This window comes from Bufo bufo, chromosome 2, assembly GCF_905171765.1.
Source record: "Bufo bufo chromosome 2, aBufBuf1.1, whole genome shotgun sequence".
Classification (NCBI taxonomy): Eukaryota; Metazoa; Chordata; class Amphibia; order Anura; family Bufonidae; genus Bufo; species Bufo bufo.
Genome location: NC_053390.1, coordinates 827,461,968 through 827,481,860, shown reverse-complemented (window position 1 = coordinate 827,481,860; position 19,893 = coordinate 827,461,968). Strand labels below are relative to the sequence as shown.

The following is a 19,893-nucleotide window of genomic DNA, read 5'->3' as shown; positions in this document are numbered from 1 at the left end:
TTCCTTCTAGCTCCCCCGTATGCATGCACACTAGGCTTTCCAAGTGTGCTCTCAATAAAGAGAGGGGAAGTAGCAACTGTTAGATATCTCGGAGGGTGGCTTAAGTCCTTGAAAACAAAAGGATCGGATGTGTTGAAATCAAACATGGCGGACCCATTCTTCCAACATCTACCATCGGGAGAGAGTTGGGACAATGGTTTCAACTTGCAATGGTTGACCCGGAACCAATATATTGTAACTTGGGGGACCCCTATACCGCATACAGTGCGCATCTAATAATGCCTACATAATAGTGTCATACGGTGCCCTGATGATACCAAATGTGCCTCCATGTTATAAGAGAAGGTGGTGGGGCACTAGCGCAGTGGCATATTTTGGGCTTGTGTTGAGCCTCTGAACTGAACGGATTAATTGGCTCCTGGGATTGGATACAGACGGGACCCTGGAAAGTTAGTAATATCCTTAATATTTTTAGAAGCTTCTATCCGAGCTGTGATTCTCTTCTTCCATCTTCATGACATTAATGTGTACACAATGAATAGAACTATTGTAGATAGAACTGATTTTATCTTCTAGAAATATCTCCGGAGGCGGAAGTACTGCCTCTTTGCTGCCTTCTACTCGGCGACGATGCTTCAGGATGTCGATGATGCCATTCAGTTTGAAGTCAGCATTGGGAACTACGGCAATAAGTTTGACACCACCTGCTTACCTCTGGCCTCCAACACACAGTACAGCCGGGCCGTGTTTGATGGTGAGAGATGTGAATGGTGTGGTAGCAATTGTGCAGAGCGCCCGGGCTGAGTATACAAACGGCGTACAATCTGCCGGCCTCTTAATTGCTAATAAATAGACTGTGTATGTAGAGCTGTTCCTGTATAATGTGCAGACCTCTCAACATAAGAAATAGACATAAAATAGTATATACCGACCCCACAGGTCACCACGGAGCACAGACGATCCATAGAACGTCACAGAAAGTATCATGGTTTGCCATGCTAACAGATCATCTGCCCTTCTATAATGGACAGTAACGAGGACTACTCTACTGTCAGGAGTCCTCTGTGCTCATACTGTAGTGAAAGCCAGTGTAAAAGCACCGCAAGAAAAACACTTGTGTGGATTATACAGCAATGCTTTGTAATAGAAGCAAGGTACATATGAGCAGTATTATAGCAGTTATATTCTTGTACATAGGAGCAGTATTATAGTAGTTATATTCTTGTACATAGGAGGCAGTATTATAGTAGTTATATTCTTGTACATAGGAGCAGTATTATAGTAGTTATATTCTTGTATATAGGAGGCAGTATTATAGTAGTTATATTCTTGTACATAGGAGCAGTATTATAGTAGTTATATTCTTGTACATAGGAGGCAGTATTATAGTAGTTATATTCTTGTACATAGGAGCAGTATTATAGTAGTTATAGTCTTGTACATAGGAGCAGTATTATAGTAGTTATGGTCTTGTACATAGGAGCAGTATTATAGCAGTTATATTCTTGTACATAGGAGCAGTATTATAGTAGTTATATTCTTGTACATAGGAGGCAGTATTATAGTAGTTATATTCTTGTACATAGGAGCAGTATTATAGTAGTTATATTCTTGTACATAGGAGCAGTATTATAGTAGTTATATTCTTGTACATAGGAGCAGTATTATAGTAGTTATATTCTTGTACATAGGAGCAGTATTATAGTAGTTATATTCTTGTACATAGGAGCAGTATTATAGTAGTTATATTCTTGTACATAGGAGCAGTATTATAGTAGTTATATTCTTGTACATAGGAGCAGTATCATAGTAGTTATATTCTTGTACATAGGAGCAGTATTATAGTAGTTATATTCTTGTACATAGGAGCAGTATTATAGTAGTTATATTCTTGTACATAGGAGGCAATTTTTATTGTGAAAACAAACAAAAAAATACAATTAAAATACATTCTTACAAAAACAAAAAATAACAGGCATTGTACACACAATGACTACTCAACTAAAATGACTATAGAATCATATTAAACTTAGAAAGTCCACATTTGCTGGGAAGGAAAAAGAAGAGAAAAAAAACAAAAAAAACCCACACAAAATAACATCATATTTTCTGTTTTAAACCAAAGACACATTTCTCCATAATTTCCTATTATTCGGGTTACTCCTTATCTCTAATGACTTAACCCACTGGAGCTCAGACATTATTTGGCTTACGGCTGTGGTGTGGTGGAATGGCTCATTGTGTATAGACACGCGGGTTCTCATGTGCCAGTGGTAGTATTTTATGACAGATATGATCAGGTACATTGTCCCCCTGTCTACATTCCTATTTCTGGATGGAACAGCATAGATTATATCAGCATAAGTCAGGGACTGCAGTAATGGGATGTTTAGCTTTTGTGACACCTCTTCCCATATTCTCCTCCCACCCCTGCAGTCAGATATTAAGTGCTCCATCGTCTCCTCCTGCTGACAACCGAGAGGACAGTTCCTATCTGAAACACTTAAAAATTTCAGGTTACCCCTAACAAATAGCTTTCCATGTAATGACAACCAAGCTATGTCAAATAATTTGGCGGGGAGTCGTTTCCCATTGAGGAGCTTCAGACTTTCTTGTAAAGTGCTAGTCACACAATCCCTCAAGACAAGTGGAGAACAAAAGTAAGCCCTACAGACCCTCACGTATAGATCTTTCCTTGGCTTACCCTCAATGTAGGACTTCTCTATCTTCCACCTTCTCACACACTTCAGCCCATAGTCCAGGTACTGGGGGAGGTAGTCACTCGTCCATCGACCCCTCTTGAGACTGCCGCCTCGCACCCAAGACTCTGCAAAAGGCATTATCCAGTCCCTGATACTATTCACCCACAGGAAGCTGTTCTCTGAGTCCAGGCAACCAAAATTAACTTTTAGAAACATGGAGTCAAAGAACACCCTTGGATTCAGCATATCCAACCCACCCTCTCTCCTCTGTAGGTAGGTGATCCCTCTTTTTATCAGGTTCAACCTGTTCCCCCACAACAGTTGGAAGAACAGGCTAAAGAGCCTAGCGGAGAAAGATTCCGGCAAAGGAAAAACGATAGAGACATACAAGAAGACAGGGACCAGGTAAGTCTTCAACATTTTAACCCTTTCTCTATAGGTCAGCCTCCAGTTCTTCCATCGCTGAACCTTTGCATCTCCGGCTTCCAACTTCTCTTCCCAATTTAGTTTGGCGTTATCATTCCTCCCAAATTTGACCCCTAGGATTTTAATATAGGTGGAGGCTCTCACAAATTGTGGCAGATCAAAGTCTGGATCACTGTCTGATATCCAGAGAGCTTGACTCTTCTCAAGGTTGACCAGAGACCCTGAGGCCTCCGAATAACTTCTGATGGCCGCAGACAACATCTCCACCTCACGAGGCTCAGATATCACTACAGTCACATCATCCGCATAGGCAACAACACTCAGGGGCAGGCAATGGGGGACTGGCACCCCCTGAAAACCACACTCCTGCAGTGACCTCAAGAATGGGTCTAAGGCAAATACATACAGCAGCGGACTCAGTGGGCAACCCTGTCTCACCCCTGCCTCTACCCTGAAGGTATCACCCTGCCAACCATTGACCAGAGGAAAGCTCTCAGCCTCGCAATACAGAGTCTTCAGCCAATCGATGAATTGCCCCGGAATACCGTACTTTGACAAAGTGGCCCATAGATACTCATGATCTACTCTGTCAAAGGCTTTAGCCTGGTCAAGACTCACAACATATCTCCCACCCCTCAGGGCTTTACATCTCTCAAACATCTCCCTTATCGAGATGACTGCTCCAGAGATGTTCCGCCCTTCTACTGTGCCAAACTGACAGCCTGACAACAGTGCTGAGGACAGACAAACTAATCTAGAAAACAGAATTTTTGCCAGAATCTTTCTGTCGACATTCAAGAGGGCAATCGGCCTCCAGTTCTTGATGTCACTCGGCTCTTTACCTTTGGACAGCAGAATCAGCGAGGACACTCTCATGGATGGAGGCATCAGGTGACTTTCTAGACAATTTGTATATACATCCACGAGGATTGGGGCCAAGAGGTCTCTGAATGTCCTATAGAATTCTGCTGTTATCCCATCTGGACCTGGTGCCTTCTTCAGATGTAACTTATCAATTGCCTCTTTAACCTCCGCCACCGTCAAATCTGTTGTCAAAGGAGAAAAGTCCAAATCATTAGTATCAGGGAGTGGAGTTGCCTCCAAGAATTGGGTCATCTTGTCTCTATCCAAAACCTTCCTCTGAAACAAGTCAGCATAGTAAGATCTCACCACCCCCAGGATACCCTCCCGAGATTCTTGCAAAACACCCTGGGGGTCAGTGAGACCGGTGACAGATTTATTTGCCACTCGCTCCCGGCAATTCTCAAAGGGATCAGGAGACCCTAAGGTCCCATAATCCCGTTCAAGAACCAGGGAGGTATACCTGCTGTACTGATACTGCCTTATCTCAGATTTCAGTCGGTCTATCCTTTGTTGGTCATCCCCTCCCGCCGAATATAGTGACTCCAATTCTTTCCGCAGCTTGAGATACTGGCCATACTTACTCTTCCCCTTTATAACTGACAGTCTCTTTAAGAGGGATCTGATCTCATCCTTGACATCCTCCCACCAGTCGGCCATATTGTCATAAAAGTCCACTCTCTCTAGCTGACTCCGTATAAGAGAGTGAACATGGCTCTGAACCGAAGGGTCTTCTAATAGACTGGAATTAAGTCTCCATAACCCTCTACCTGTCCCAGAACACTTTGTGACACCCAAACAGAAATATAAGGCCAGATGGTCTGAATAAGGGACGATCTTCTCATCTTTTTCACCAATGGTCTCTGTAGGACTCACCAGAGCTAAATCTATCCGACTTCTTCTTTCACCACAAAAATAAATAAATTTTGGTTTCCGACCACTCTGCACAAACACATCTGACAACCCAGCCTGTTGAATAATTCTGTTTAGGACCTTGGAGTCTCTGGTAAGAGGCCTATTAGAGGTCCTGTCACAAGGTGTCCTGGTGGCATTGAAATCTCCAGCCATGATGACAGGGATAGATGTGAAGAGATATGGCTTCACTTCATTATAAAGGTTAACCCTTTCAGTCACTGTCTGCGAACCATAGATATTTATAAGACGGAGCCTCCTACCCCGAAAAGTAACTTCCAGAATTAGGCACCTTCCCATCAATACCTCTGTCAACCTATGTATAGTTACATCATTGGTGTTAAAGAGGATAGAGACCCCGGCACTTGGTTCTACAGCCAGTGACCAAAAGGATGGACCAGACCGCCATTCACGCTCGGCTTCCCGTAAGAGTCCTGAAGTATTCAAACGTGTCTCTTGTAAGAAAAAGACATCAGCATCAAGAGACCTTAGATGTTCATAAACCACATGCCTGGTCCTCTTCACTCTGACACTGTTCACATTACTGGAGAACACTTTAAGGGTAAAGTCAGCCATCAAAGCAAAGCAAAGCACAAGTAGCAGAGATATTCCCCCCATCATCATAGAGCTGAGTCTGAGCCCACCTGCCGACCACCTGTCTCCATGTCTGATTCGGACAGACGTTTAGCTCGCGGGGGTTTCCTTTTTGTGGGGGGATCGCCCTCTTGGTCCTCATTAAATTCATCTACCACCCTCTTTAACTCTCTCTCCATCTCTTCCTCAGCGTCTGAGTCTGATAGGACACTGTACCTATTTGTGATAGTCATGACACCTGACCCGGGGTCTACTTTCTTTTTGGAAGGTTTTTGGACAGTGGTCCATTCCCCCTCAGGCTTACGGCTGGTTTTGTCCTTCTTCCGTTTCTTCTGCGGATTTATTGATGCAGGGGCAGAAGATGACATGCCCACAACCTGCTCAGTGACCTCCCCGTTCCCCTCAGTGTCTCCTGGCTGGGACTGGTCAGGCACTATGTCTCCCATATTGTCACCCATGTTGTGCTGAGGCTCGGGCGGTGTCACTGCTGACCCTGACAACAGCGTCTCCTCCTCTAGGTCATCTGCCACTTCCAGCAAGTCCTCATCAGGGAAGTCCTTACAAACATTATGCCAGGCGTCTGGACAGTCCCTGTGGGAGTGACCGATCCTGCCACACAGGTTGCACCGGATGTTCTGGCAGGTGGCGCTGACATGGCCGATCTCCCCGCATAAGTTACATTTTACCAGGGTGCACACACTCGCAATATGACCGGCCTTTCCGCATTTAAAACATTTTCTAGGCTGACCCGCATAGAAGCATACCCCTTTCTCCCGGCCAATAAAGAATGAGTTGGGCAGATGTTGGGTGATGTTGTTAACCTGCCGTAACTTTACCAGGACCTTCCACCCCCCAGTCCATATGCCATCCTCGTCCCTGGTCTTGGTCAGATCTGACATTAGGTCACAGTGTTTTTTTAGCCATACAACAATATCCTGGTGTGGTACCGACTCGTTCCAGAATATTATGGTGACGTTTGCTGTGTCCGGTCTAGAGATGGGGATGAGGCTGAACTTATTCCAGCCATCAGCATCTCTCACCCGGGCGAAATGAGCCCAGAAGCGGTCCAGGTCAGACATGAGTTTAAAACTGACGTCATACCCCTGCCTGTCAGGAAGGTTTATCACTGCCAGGATGTTAGATGGCAGGAAACCCATTTGGCGGCACAGAAGTTCACGGACCACAAACCTCCTGTCAGGCAACTCCTCCTTGGCCCCTCTATGTCTGAACCTGACCACGTTCCTCCTCTTAAAAGCCTGGCCTGTATAGTTCACATTAGACCTGAAGGATGGTGACCCACGGCTCCAGGCATTACCAGAGGAGACACCACCAGTTCCACCCTCCTGCTGTACTTGGGGGCGCTGTGGTGGCTGCTGACCGCCTGCACTATGAGGGTCTGACACTCCTGGTGTAACTAAAGGGGGGAAGTGCTGTGCATCAGACTGTATAGCCCCCTCCCCACCATCATCCATAATACTCTGCGAGTCACAAGCCTCTGAAGGCTGATCTAATGGTGAACCTGACTCTAGAGATGACCCCAAATCCCACACACACTGTGAAGCGCTCCCCTCTGCAGAAACATCATCAGTAACATCACATACAGTCATATAAATGCAGTCACTAGCAGTATGATCCTGCTGTACAGAGCCCCGACAGTCCTGCTGAGCCATGACCTGTGAGCTCTCTGCTGCACTGCTGCCTTCAGGCGAGAGTCCACAGTCCTGCTGCTCTCTACTGCCCCCCAGGGCTTGTGGTGACTGCACTGCTACTGCGGAGTTACCTTCAGGCGAGAGTCCACAGTCCTGCTGCTCTCTACTGCCCCCCAGGGCTTGTGGTGACTGCTCTGCTACTGCAGAGTTACCTTCAGGCGAGAGTCCACAGTCCTGCTGCTCTCTACTGCCCCCCAGGGCTTGTGGTGACTGCACTGCTACTGCAGAGTTACCTTCAGGCGAGAGTCCACAGTCCTGCTGCTCTCTACTGCCCCCCAGGGCTAGTGGTGACTGCACTGCTACTGCAGAGTTACCTTCAGGCGAGAGCTCACAGTCCTGCTGCTCTCTACTGCCCCCCAGGGCTTGTGGTGACTGCACTGCTACTGCAGAGTTACCTTCTGGCTTGTCCTGCTTCACAATACAAACCGCTGGGACTTGTGGTACCTTTTGAGGAGTCTCTGCAGGTCTTTGCTGTTGCTGGACACTTTCTCCCACTTCTCTGTACAAATTCCCTTTCTCAAAAGGGAAGCTGGCTGGTCTGAGGACTGGTCTTGCACCGGCCTGCTGGGTGTCATCTGGACAGGTTGGAGACTTGGGTTTAGATGGAGATGGTTCTGGCGCAGGTCTTCCCCCATGTCCCTCAAGTCTTTGCTGGTTCCTGAAGGATTCAGCGACTGGTCCCATCTGCTCCAGTACAGCCTCCATGTCCTGCACAGTCTCAGCGAGCTGCACAGCGAGGGAGCTCAGCTTCTTGTCATGGACGGCCTGATTGTTGGGGTTTGCTGCCTTTAGCTTATAGACACAATCTATCTGTTTCTGCAGCTGTAGTTTTGTTCTTTTTAATGTCTCCAGTCTCTTGACCAGAGCTGGGATCCGCTCGGCCAGACATAGTTCTGGTGCACGCTGAGTATTGGGGGGTTGTGTACTCACAGAATGGCTCCTTACAGGCGTCCCTCTGCTTGGTCCTTGCACTGGACTTGGTGCAGCCGTGGTCACTGCTGCGAGGTTACTATCTCCAGATTGGGGACTGGGCCCCTGGTTCTTCTCAGTAACTGCACTTGTGGCCCCATGAAGCCTTCCTTCAGTATTCCCTCTGGTCTCATCTGTCGGGTTGGCGACTTTTGCGCTGTTCCCACTCCCGTAACGTGTGCGGTCAGACCGTATCAGGACAGGCTGCTGCAGATTCTCCTGCATGGTCTGCTTCTCCAGAGATGTTCTCCTCTGTCTGCCTGCGGGTGGGGTGGATTGCACACCTGAGCCATGGTCTTACTCAGTGATGTCTCCTTCTTTACTTCCAACATTTTCTTTTCATCTTTGCTTCCTGCTGCACTGGGACTGGCAACACTCGGAACATTCCTTCCTTCCAAAGAAACTTCTGGATAATTATCCATGGAGTGAGAAGACTGGGAATTATTTCCCAGAATAGGCCTTGGAGCCTGGGCCTTGCTTGGGGAGCATCCCCACCAAGAGTGGCCCCGCCCTGGGCTTTCTCCAGACATCCAAAGCCTCAGGAGAGCTACTGACACACGTCCTCACAGCTAGGAGGCAGTATTATAGTAGTTATATTCTTGTACATAGGAGCAGTATTATAGTAGTTATATTCTTGTACATAGGAGCAGTATTATAGTAGTTATATTCTTGTACATAGGAGGCAGTATTGTAGTAGTTATATTCTTGTACATAGGAGGCAGTATTATAGTAGTTATATTCTTGTACATAGGAGGCAGTATTATAGTAGTTATATTCTTGTATATAGGAGCAGTATTATAGTAGTTATATTCTTGTACATAGGAGCAGTATTATAGTAGTTATATTCTTGTACATAGGAGGCAGTATTATAGCAGTTATATTCTTGTACATAGGAGCAGTATTATAGTAGTTATATTCTTATACATAGGAGGCAGTATTATAGTAGATATATTCTTGTATATAGGAGCAGTATTATAGTAGTTATATTCTTGTACATAGGAGCAGTATTATAGTAGTTATATTCTTGTACATAGGAGCAGTATTATAGTAGTTATATTCTTGTACATAGGAGGCAGTATTGTAGTAGTTATATTCTTGTACATAGGAGCAGTATTATAGTAGTTATATTCTTGTACATAGGAGCAGTATTATAGTAGTTATATTCTTGTACTTAGGAGCAGTATTATGGTAGGTATATTCTTGTACATAGGAGCAGTATTATAGTAGTTATATTCTTGTACATAGGAGCAGTATTATAGTAGTTATATTCTTGTACATAGGAGCAGTATTATAGTAGTAATATTCTTGTACATAGGAGCAGTATTATAGTACTTATATTCTTGTACATAGGAGCAGTATTATAGCAGTTATATTCTTGTACGTAGGAGGCAGTATTATAGTAGTTATATTCTTGTACATAGGAGCAGTATTATAGTAGTTATATTCTTGTACATAGGAGGCAGTATTATAGTAGTTATATTCTTGTACATAGGAGGCAGTATTATAGTAGTTATTTTCTTGTACATAGGAGCAGTATTATAGTAGTTATATTCTTGTATATAGAAGACAGTATTATAGTAGTTATATTCTTGTACATAGGAGCAGTATTATAGTAGTTATATTCTTGTACATAGGAGGCAGTATTATAGTAGTTATATTCTTGTACATAGGAGCAGTATTATAGTAGTTATATTCTTGTACATAGGAGCAGTATTATAGTAGTTATATTCTTGTACATAGGAGGGAGTATTATAGTAGTTATATTCTTGTACATAGGAGCAGTATTATAGTAGTTATATTCTTATACATAGGAGGCAGTATTATAGTAGATATATTCTTGTATATAGGAGCAGTATTATAGTAGTTATATTCTTGTACATAGGAGCAGTATTATAGTAGTTATATTCTTGTACATAGGAGCAGTATTATAGTAGTTATATTCTTGTACATAGGAGGCAGTATTGTAGTAGTTATATTCTTGTACATAGGAGCAGTATTATAGTAGTTATATTCTTGTACATAGGAGCAGTATTATAGTAGTTATATTCTTGTACTTAGGAGCAGTATTATGGTAGGTATATTCTTGTACATAGGAGCAGTATTATAGTAGTTATATTCTTGTACATAGGAGCAGTATTATAGTAGTTATATTCTTGTACATAGGAGCAGTATTATAGTAGTAATATTCTTGTACATAGGAGCAGTATTATAGTACTTATATTCTTGTACATAGGAGCAGTATTATAGCAGTTATATTCTTGTACGTAGGAGGCAGTATTATAGTAGTTATATTCTTGTACATAGGAGCAGTATTATAGTAGTTATATTCTTGTACATAGGAGGCAGTATTATAGTAGTTATATTCTTGTACATAGGAGGCAGTATTATAGTAGTTATTTTCTTGTACATAGGAGCAGTATTATAGTAGTTATATTCTTGTATATAGAAGACAGTATTATATTAGTTATATTCTTGTACATAGGAGCAGTATTATAGTAGTTATATTCTTGTACATAGGAGCAGTATTATAGTAGTTATATTCTTACACATAGGAGCAGTATTATAGTAGTTATATTCTTGTACATAGGAAGCAGTATTATAGTAGTTATATTCTTGTACATAGGAGCAGTATTATAGTAGTTATATTCTTGTACATAGGTGCAGTATTATAGTAGTTATATACTTGTACATAGGAGCATTATTATAGTAGTTACCGTATATTCTTGTACATAGGAGCAGTATTATAGTAGTTATATTCTTGTACATAGGACGCAGTATTATAGTAGTTATATTCTTGTACATAGGATCAGTATTATAGTAGTTATATTCTTGTACATAGGAGCAGTATTATAGTAGTTATATTCTTGTACATAGGAGCAGTATTATAGTAGTTATATTCTTGTACATAGAAGGCAGTATTATAGTAGTTACATTATTGTACATAGGAGGCAGTATTATAGTAGTTATATTCTTGTACATAGGAGCAGTATTATAGTAGTTATATTCTTGTACATAGGAGGCAGTATTATAGTAGTTATATTCTTGTACATAGGAGCAGTATTATAGTAGTTATATTCCTGTACATAGGAGCAGTATTATAGTAGTTATATTCTTGTACATAGGAGCAGTATTATAGTAGTTATATGCTTGTACATAGGATCAGTATTATAGTAGTTATATTCTTGTACATAGGAGGCAGTATTATAGTAGTTATATTCTTGTACAAAGGAGGCAGTATTATAGTAGTTATATTCTTGTACATAGGAGCAGTATTATGGTAGTTATATTCTTGTACATAAGAGCAGTATTATAGTAGTTATATTCTTGTACATAGGAGCAGTATTATAGTAGTTATATTCTTGTACATAGGAGGAGTATTATAGTAGTTATATTCTTGTAGATAGGAGCAGTATTATAGTAGTTATATTCTTGTACATAGGAGGCAGTATTATAGTAGTTATATTCTTGTACATAGGAGCAGTATTATAGTAGTTATATTCTTGTACATAGGAGCAGTATTATAGTAGTTATATTCTTGTACATATGAAGCAGTATTATAGTAGTTATATTCTTGTACATAGGAGGCAATATTATAGTAGTTATACTCTTGTACATAGGAGCAGTATTATAATAGTTATATTCTTATACATAGGAGCAGTATTATAGTAGTTATATCCTTGTACATAAGAGCAGTATTATAGTAGTTATATTCTTGTACATAGGAGCAGTATTATAGTAGTTATATTCTTGTACATAGGAGGCGGTATTATAGTAGTGATATTCTTGTACATAGGAGCAGTATTATAGTAGTTATATTCTCGTACATAGGAGCAGTATTATAGTAGGTATATTCTTGTACATAGGAGCAGTATTATAGTAGTTATATTCTTGTACATAGGAGCAGTATTATAGTAGTTATATTCTTGTACATAGGAGCAGTATTGTAGTAGTTATATTATTGTACATAGGAGCAGTATTATAGTAGTTATATTCTTGTACATAGGAGCAGTATTATAGTAGTTATATTATTGTACATAGGAGCAGTATTATAGTAGTTATATTCTTGTACATAGGAGGCAGTATTATAGTAGTTATATTCTTGTACATAGGAGCAGTATTATAGTAGTTATATTCTTGTACTTAGGAGCAGTATTATGGTAGGTATATTCTTGTACTTAGGAGCAGTATTATAGTAGTTCTATTCTTGTACATAGGAGCAGTATTATAGTAGTTATATTCTTGTACATAGGAGCAGTATTATAGTAGTTATATTCTTGTACATAGGAGGCAGTATTATAGTAGTTTTATTCTTGTACATAGGAGCAGTATTATAGTAGATATATTCTTGTACATAGGAGCAGTATTATAGTAGTTATATTCCTGTACATAGGAGCAGTATTATAGTAGTTATATTCTTGTACATAGGAGGCAGTATTATAGTAGTTATATTCTTGTACATAGGAGGCAGTATTATAGTAGTTATATTCTTGTACATAGGAGCAGTATTATAGTAGTTATATTCTTGTACATAGGAGCAGTATTATAGTAGTTATATTCCTGTACATAGGAGCAGTATTATAGTAGTTATATTCCTGTACATAGGAGCAGTATTATAGTAGTTATATTCTTGTACTTAGGAGCAGTATTATGGTAGGTATATTCTTGTACATAGGAGGCAGTATTATAGTAGTTTTATTCTTGTACATAGGAGCAGTATTATAGTAGATATATTCTTGTACATAGGAGCAGTATTATAGTAGTTATATTCCTGTACATAGGAGCAGTATTATAGTAGTTATATTCTTGTACATAGGAGGCAGTATTATAGTAGTTATATTCTTGTACATAGGAGCAGTATTATAGTAGTTATATTCCTGTACATAGGAGCAGTATTATAGTAGTTATATTCCTGTACATAGGAGCAGTATTATAGTAGTTATATTCTTGTACATAGGAGCAGTATTATAGTAGTTATATTCTTGTACATAGGAGGCAGTATTATAGTAGTTTTATTCTTGTACATAGGAGCAGTATTATAGTAGATATATTCTTGTACATAGGAGCAGTATTATAGTAGTTATATTCCTGTACATAGGAGCAGTATTATAGTAGTTATATTCTTGTACATAGGAGGCAGTATTATAGTAGTTATATTCTTGTACATAGGAGCAGTATTATAGTAGTTATATTCTTGTACATAGGAGCAGTCTTATACTAGTTATATTCTTGTACTTAGGAGGCAGTATTATAGTAGTTATATTCTTGTACATAGGAGCAGTATTATAGTAGTTATATTCTTGTACATAGGAGCAGTATTATAGTAGTTATATTCTTGTACATAGGAGCAGTATTATAGTAGTTATATTCTTGTACATAGGAGCAGTATTATAGTAGTTATATTCCTGTACATAGGAGCAGTATTATAGTAGTTATATTCCTGTACATAGGAGGCAGTATTATAGTAGTTATATTCTTGTACTTAGGAGCAGTATTATGGTAGGTATATTCTTGAGCATACTGTACAGTAAGTGTATTTCTTTTTGTGTTTTTAGGCTGTCAGTATTACTACCTACCATGGGGAAATGTCAAACCTGTAGTTGTTCTCTCTTCACATTGGGAGGATATCTGGTACAGGACTGATGCACAAAACATTCTACATCATGCTGCGGAAAATCTGGCAAGTAGTGAAACATGAATAATTTTTTTTACGTTTTCAGGTACAGTGTAGTTGTGTGTCACTGATCCAAAAATGTAAACTGAACTATTGATCCATAAAAATGTGAATTATAATACACTTATACTTGCAGCAATGACACTTGAGGTGTAGGAAGTTGACTCACTGACACTTGGGGTCCAGGCTTGGTGTGTGAGATGATTTGTCTTGGGGTTCTCGCCTCCAATCCGGTGCCTGAATACAACTACTATGCTGACATGTGGTGTAGTATTTAGCACGCTTGCTTTATGATCATCTCACGTTTCTTTTTGTCTGCAGGAAGCTAACTTAAAAAATGTCCACCTTGCAGTTAAAGCAAAGTGTTCCCAGTATGAACTTGACTTGTTGGTCACACGTCTGATTGATGACATCATCAGTGACTGCAGGTACATGGACTTAATCTGGGATAAGTATTTTTTTAAAGACCAAAACTCTTTTAACCAAATAAGAATGCTATACGTAGATAAAAAAGCACCTCATTATGATCTGGATTTAGAGATCTGTAAGTAGAGAAAAGTTTTTTAGTTTTTCACCACCTTTTTTCAGACCAATATCAGGACCCTGGGTGTAACAGGCCGAAGGTGAATATCACCTGGAGCCAGGAGATGCGTCCTTCATTCACTTGGTCCTATTGCATTAATCCTGTGGAAAACGTTTAGGTGAATTTGTGTAATTACTGCCACAGCAAACCATGATAAGGGACCTGTGGACTCAAAGATGGGACTCCTGCTTTTCATCTCCAGGCTCTTACCCACAAGGTCCTGGCACCAGCCAGCCCTAGGACCCAGCATTGATTAGTAATAGGGTAGAATTGTTTATTGAGGTCTTGAGTAAAATGATTCTGGGTTGTGATCTGGACTCTAACTTCTTTTTATTGAGTATTTGAAAGGGTTTTGGAATCTGGTCTGCAGTCCAAATTTATTCAGGAGTCATGTTTTGGATCTGTTCTGTTTTGGGGTCTGGGATCTCAATTAATTTTATTGTCTGGGATCTGGGTTTATTTAGGGGTATGCTCTTGGTTCTCAACACATTGCATTAACTCAGTGAGATGAGTCAATTGATCAGATCTTCCATTATCCAGTCCATAGAATACAATGAATACATTGAGTATTACTATATTTTTTTTTAGAACTTTTAAGGTGCTGATTTTTATTGTAAAAAAGCAGGAGTAAATTGAATGTGCCTTCATATTTGCTAGTTCATCAGCATATCCATAACCGGTTCATAGGATACCATCAAGCTCATTAACTGCGCCTCTTTTCTCCTGTCCCCAGCTATCCATTACCAGATGTCCCATCATTACCGGGAACCACACACCTAGACCTTTATCTGTTTCGATTCCGGCAGTCTAACCTGAGTCAGATTGTCCAGGCGGCGCTGAAGATAAAGCATGAGGATTGTGAGCTTATGGACATGCTCGAGCAGGCAGAAGACTGGTTACTGAGGCTTAAGTCACTAGCTGAGGAGGTAAGAGCTTGTCTTGTGGCTAATGGATTATTTGTCAGCAAAGTTTATTAATTTAGAGCATATTGAGGCAGGTACTGGACAGATAACCATTGCAACGTAATAGGTTCTTAATTTTTTAACTTGACCCATTGGGTTGGTAGGTGTACCACAGCTTGGCTGTAAGTACAAGGTGACATCGGGTTGTAGATGTAGAAGAATCTAGATCTCTTAGCAAAATACAAGATAAGAGTTTTCTTCTTGTTCTCCGTCTTGCCATACGCCGGCATGACTCTCTGAGGAGAGTTGGGTATCATGGGCTCATTCCAGGTGATACCTCTGGGGAGCTCCTTATATGATTAGGATTGTTCACATAGTCTAACTTCCACCCTTCCTTTGGGCATTCATCTGCACTGGACAAAACATTGTCAGCTTTTTGGCAAATCCATGACTGCTGTCAGTAGCGTCACCAGTACTGGTCTTGCCAGGAGTGTGAAGAGTTGGACTATATATTATTAGTCATGAGACAAAGTCACATTTAATAATCTGCAAAAAAAAGGTCAAAATTATGCAAATATATAAAAAGCTTTTTCCAATGTAAGAAAAACAAGAACACATTCGAGAGATGACATTTACATATACAAAGCTCTGTGATTAGTGCATGGCAGAGTAATACTGTTGAGATGAATCCAAATGGCTGCCATGTTCTTCCCACATAAATAGACTGAATTACCCAGAATAGACCATAAAGATTTTTATAGAAGATTGCGCTTACCAAAGCTCTGATGACTTCTTGCTTCTAAATAAAGCTCTCTATGATATTATTTCCTAAGGAAACAGTAATCTTCCCTGGAAATCCTCGCCAATTCCACCCACATGTGGCAATATTTGTGGTAGGACGAGGTCATCAAGACAAATACAATTGTGTGTCCCGAAGATTGTTGTACGTTCAACTCGACATAGAGTTCAGCGGTTTTTAGTGTCTTTCAGCTTAGGTTGAAGATCAAGTCTTGGGTTAAGAGTAGGTGGTCTCTTCAGCTCTGCCAAGTGTGGTCATTGGTAAAGTCTTAGATGAAGACAACAGAGGTCCAGGCAGCCGGTTTCCTGGCCTCTCCCATCTTTCCATTATTGGCAGGAGCTCCTGTATGTTCTCCTTGCAGATAATACTTAATGTTAATGATGCCTGTCTACATTGTGGTTTTTACTTTTCCATAATTTTCCAATTTTCAGCTATATTTTCTTATGTATTTGTTGGAAAGGTTCACTAATATTTTGTGAATCTTTTTTTCTTTTGCAGCCGCAGAACAGCTTGCCAGATATAGTGATTTGGATGTTACAAGGAGACAAGCGTGTGGCTTATTACAGAATACCAGCCCATCAAGTCCTTTTCTCCAGGAACGGGGCCAAGTGTTGCGGCAAGAACTGCGGAAAACTTCAGACAATATTTCTCAAAGTATGTTTTCATTTCTATTAGTGCAAGTTTCTTCGCTACAAGTTAACTGGCAGAAGTCAGCTGTGATTGGACTGCAGGCTAGATTGAATGTGACAGAAATCGGAACCAGAATCTGGGCATAATTTTGTTGAGTTTTTGAAATATTTGTAGAATTATTAGAATCGAGCCAAGAACAAAGTTCTGTTATTTGATAATTAGGTTATTATTTTACAAATAAGTCTGATGGCTTACATTAAGAATATTCTCCCTAGTATACAGTATTACTATTGTACATTATGTGTCTTATATGTTGGCTGACTTTATTTTCCATTCAAAATCCCAGTTTGGAAAGATGTTCACACATATAAAAATGTATATTATGCAATATTATGAAGTTGTCAAGTTAGAGTATGGTCTACTGTTTTGTGCTAGTGACACATCTATCCAAAGTTAAGAATAAGGTCTATTCTCAACACTTACTTCTTGCTGAGATCCATCCATCCTCAATTCTGACTCTTCCAACATTCCAAATAGATCAACTGTCTACCGTTTGGCATTGATCCCATCTTTGTCTAAGGCTAGTCTAGGTTTTTCCTGTTTATGGCAGGTCACAAGCAGCATTTTGCTACTGTGAGCTCTCCTTCTGGAGATTGATGGTTGTGTGGTCAGAGCCCTAAAGTTTTAGGGGGTTCAGCAGAGGTAGCAGACGCACCAAGGTCCAGGGAGGTTGAAACGATCAAGGCCCCTTTGCCACATAGGAAGACATTAGTTTTAAAGATTACCGATTTTGCATTGGGGAAAAATTCTATGGCACATTTGATCATGCATCAACGACATCAGTTATGTAAAAAAACATATTTGCAATTGTTGTTTTATTCAAAAATTTGCTTAGTTTGTCTCCTATGCATGTATTATACACTATAATGAGCTGCAGAATGTCATTTATTGATAATTCCATCAGAAAGCCCTTCTGATGGTTCATTTTCAGGCCCTCTCTTTCCTCTTCTAAGTGATTATGTGCTCAATTCTGATTAAATTAGTCCGACCTGATCAGCATTCATGTAAGAGACAGAGATGAACAAGAATACACGGGTTACCATCCAGGACCACAACCAGCAAGCTGTTAATCTGCTACCTATCTTCCTTTACCACTCTAGTTAGTAGATCTAAGGCTACCTCTAGAAGTTCACCAGAACACAGTGCAAGGAATGTTGGAGTTGGCTACTAGGGACCCAGGTTACGTCTGCAGAGGCAGGTGGCAGAAAATAGGTGCAAGCTCACAGGTAGCAGACCTATCAGTTGCCAAACAGTATAGGGAAAGAAGTACTATCTAGAGTCAAAGCCAGGAGTCAGGGATGCCAAATCAGTAGACAAGATGTTAAACCGAGGAAGCAAAGCCAGAAGAGTCAGTGGAAGCGAAAACAGTAGACAAGGGGTTAATCCAAAAACAAGCTGAGGAGTCAAAGCTAAGAGAGTCAGTGAAAGCCAAATCAGTAGACAAGATGTTAATCTAGAAACAAACTGAGGAGTCAAAGCCAGAAGAGTCAGTGGAAGCGAAAACAGTAGACAAGAGGTTAATCCAAAACAAGCTGATGAGTCAAAGCTAAGAGAGTCAGTAAAAGCCAAATCAGTAGACAAGGCGTTAATCCAGAAACAAGACGAGGTCAATACACAGGACAATCAAACTGGAGCCAGGAATCAATGAATCATAGGCACTAACAAGCAGTAAATGCCTGACTTAAATCCCCAACCTAACTCTGAGATTGGACGCCAAGCCAGCAACCTGATTGGCCCAACATCCAGGTCGACCAAAGGGGGCTTGGCTGGTCGGCATGGAAACTCTCCCGGACTAGCCATGTGTTGAATCGTGGCTGGGTAAGTTCCTGACAATTCCGCAAAAGACTGTTCAGGAGAGTAGAGTTAGACTGGGGATGAGCCATCAGAAAACCTGTCTTACAGACTTAGTACAGAATGGTATTCTGCCCATAGGTTTGAGCTCAAATGAAGATGCAGGAGCCAACCAAAGCAACATTTTTAATGAAAACCGATGGGAAAAAATGTTTTTTTAAATATATAATTGATCAAATACAATAAAATTGTGATGAAAGCTGTTCATGGCATTTAAATGGGTTGTCCAGGATTATACTATTAATGGCCTATCCTGGATTATCAGTTTCCGATCATCATTGGGGCGGTGGACGCTCTCTGAGGGTCTTAAACAAGGACACGTTGAAATAATAAGAAGGAAAATATAATCTATCACGTTCATTATTTGATTGTTATATAACGTTCTTTTTTTAGTTTCCACAAGAAGGAACTAAAGGAGCGAAGATGCCAGGACAGGTGCGGGTGCAGCTGTGGTTCGGGCTGTCCGTGCACCAGAAAGAATTCAATCAGTTTGCTCAGGGGAAGCTCTCGGTGTTTGCAGAATCGGTAAATACTGTCTCTGTAAATCACACTGATTGCTGACTTCTTTTCTGTCTGTTTGATGAGGTCACATATCAGCCATGTTTTCTCTCGGTGTTTGACGGGGGGAGTTTCATTCTGTGTATGCCACTTTAAAGCTAGGTTTGGAGGTGCTTCCAGAGCAGATCCCGGCAGAATAAGGACAAGGTACTGTTTCAAGCAGTGGTGTTTTGTCTTGCAAAATGCCGGAATCCAAGTCGGAAACCAGACGGACCCAGATGCACTGTTTGGCGTATGATTTGGCAGTTCTAGTTTTTCTGTTCCTATAACCGAACAGAAAATCAGAATTTGGCGAAGATCTGAACCTAACCTTATCCTGGTTCTTTTCCTGACTTTATCTTTTGTCTTTCTATGTCCCATCCAAGTCCTCCTGATTTTATCCAGTCCTAACTTCTTTATCACATCCCATCCTGCACCATCCTTCCCAATTCCTTACCTTTTATTCTTTTTCCATTCTCTACCTTTTTATGCTATCTCCAGTTCCCTTCCATCTGATCCTATTCTACCTTCTCTATTCCATCCCAGCCTTCTGGACCCTATCCAATCCCAATCTGTCCTTACCTAATCTATCCCTTTTGTCCTATGATAGGATTAGATAGGATGGGGCAGGATGGTACGGAATAGAATAAGGATAGATAGGATGCCACAATAGGCAGCACACAGCGC

At 40.6% G+C, this 19,893-nt stretch overlaps 1 protein-coding gene across 7 annotated transcripts in view; it reads left to right on the top strand.

Annotated features, from left to right (window-relative positions):
• Positions 1-19,893, top strand: part of DYSF (dysferlin) — a 317,684-nt gene that overhangs the window by 100,968 nt on the left and 196,823 nt on the right. For all 7 annotated transcript variants that reach the window (XM_040419360.1, XM_040419355.1, XM_040419359.1 and 4 more), the window contains 6 exons: positions 577-754; positions 13,726-13,850; positions 14,166-14,272; positions 15,161-15,353; positions 16,627-16,782; positions 19,063-19,194. In XM_040419360.1, coding sequence (XP_040275294.1) covers positions 577-754; positions 13,726-13,850; positions 14,166-14,272; positions 15,161-15,353; positions 16,627-16,782; positions 19,063-19,194 — 891 coding nt within the window. The remainder of the gene's footprint in view (positions 1-576; positions 755-13,725; positions 13,851-14,165; positions 14,273-15,160; positions 15,354-16,626; positions 16,783-19,062; positions 19,195-19,893) is intronic.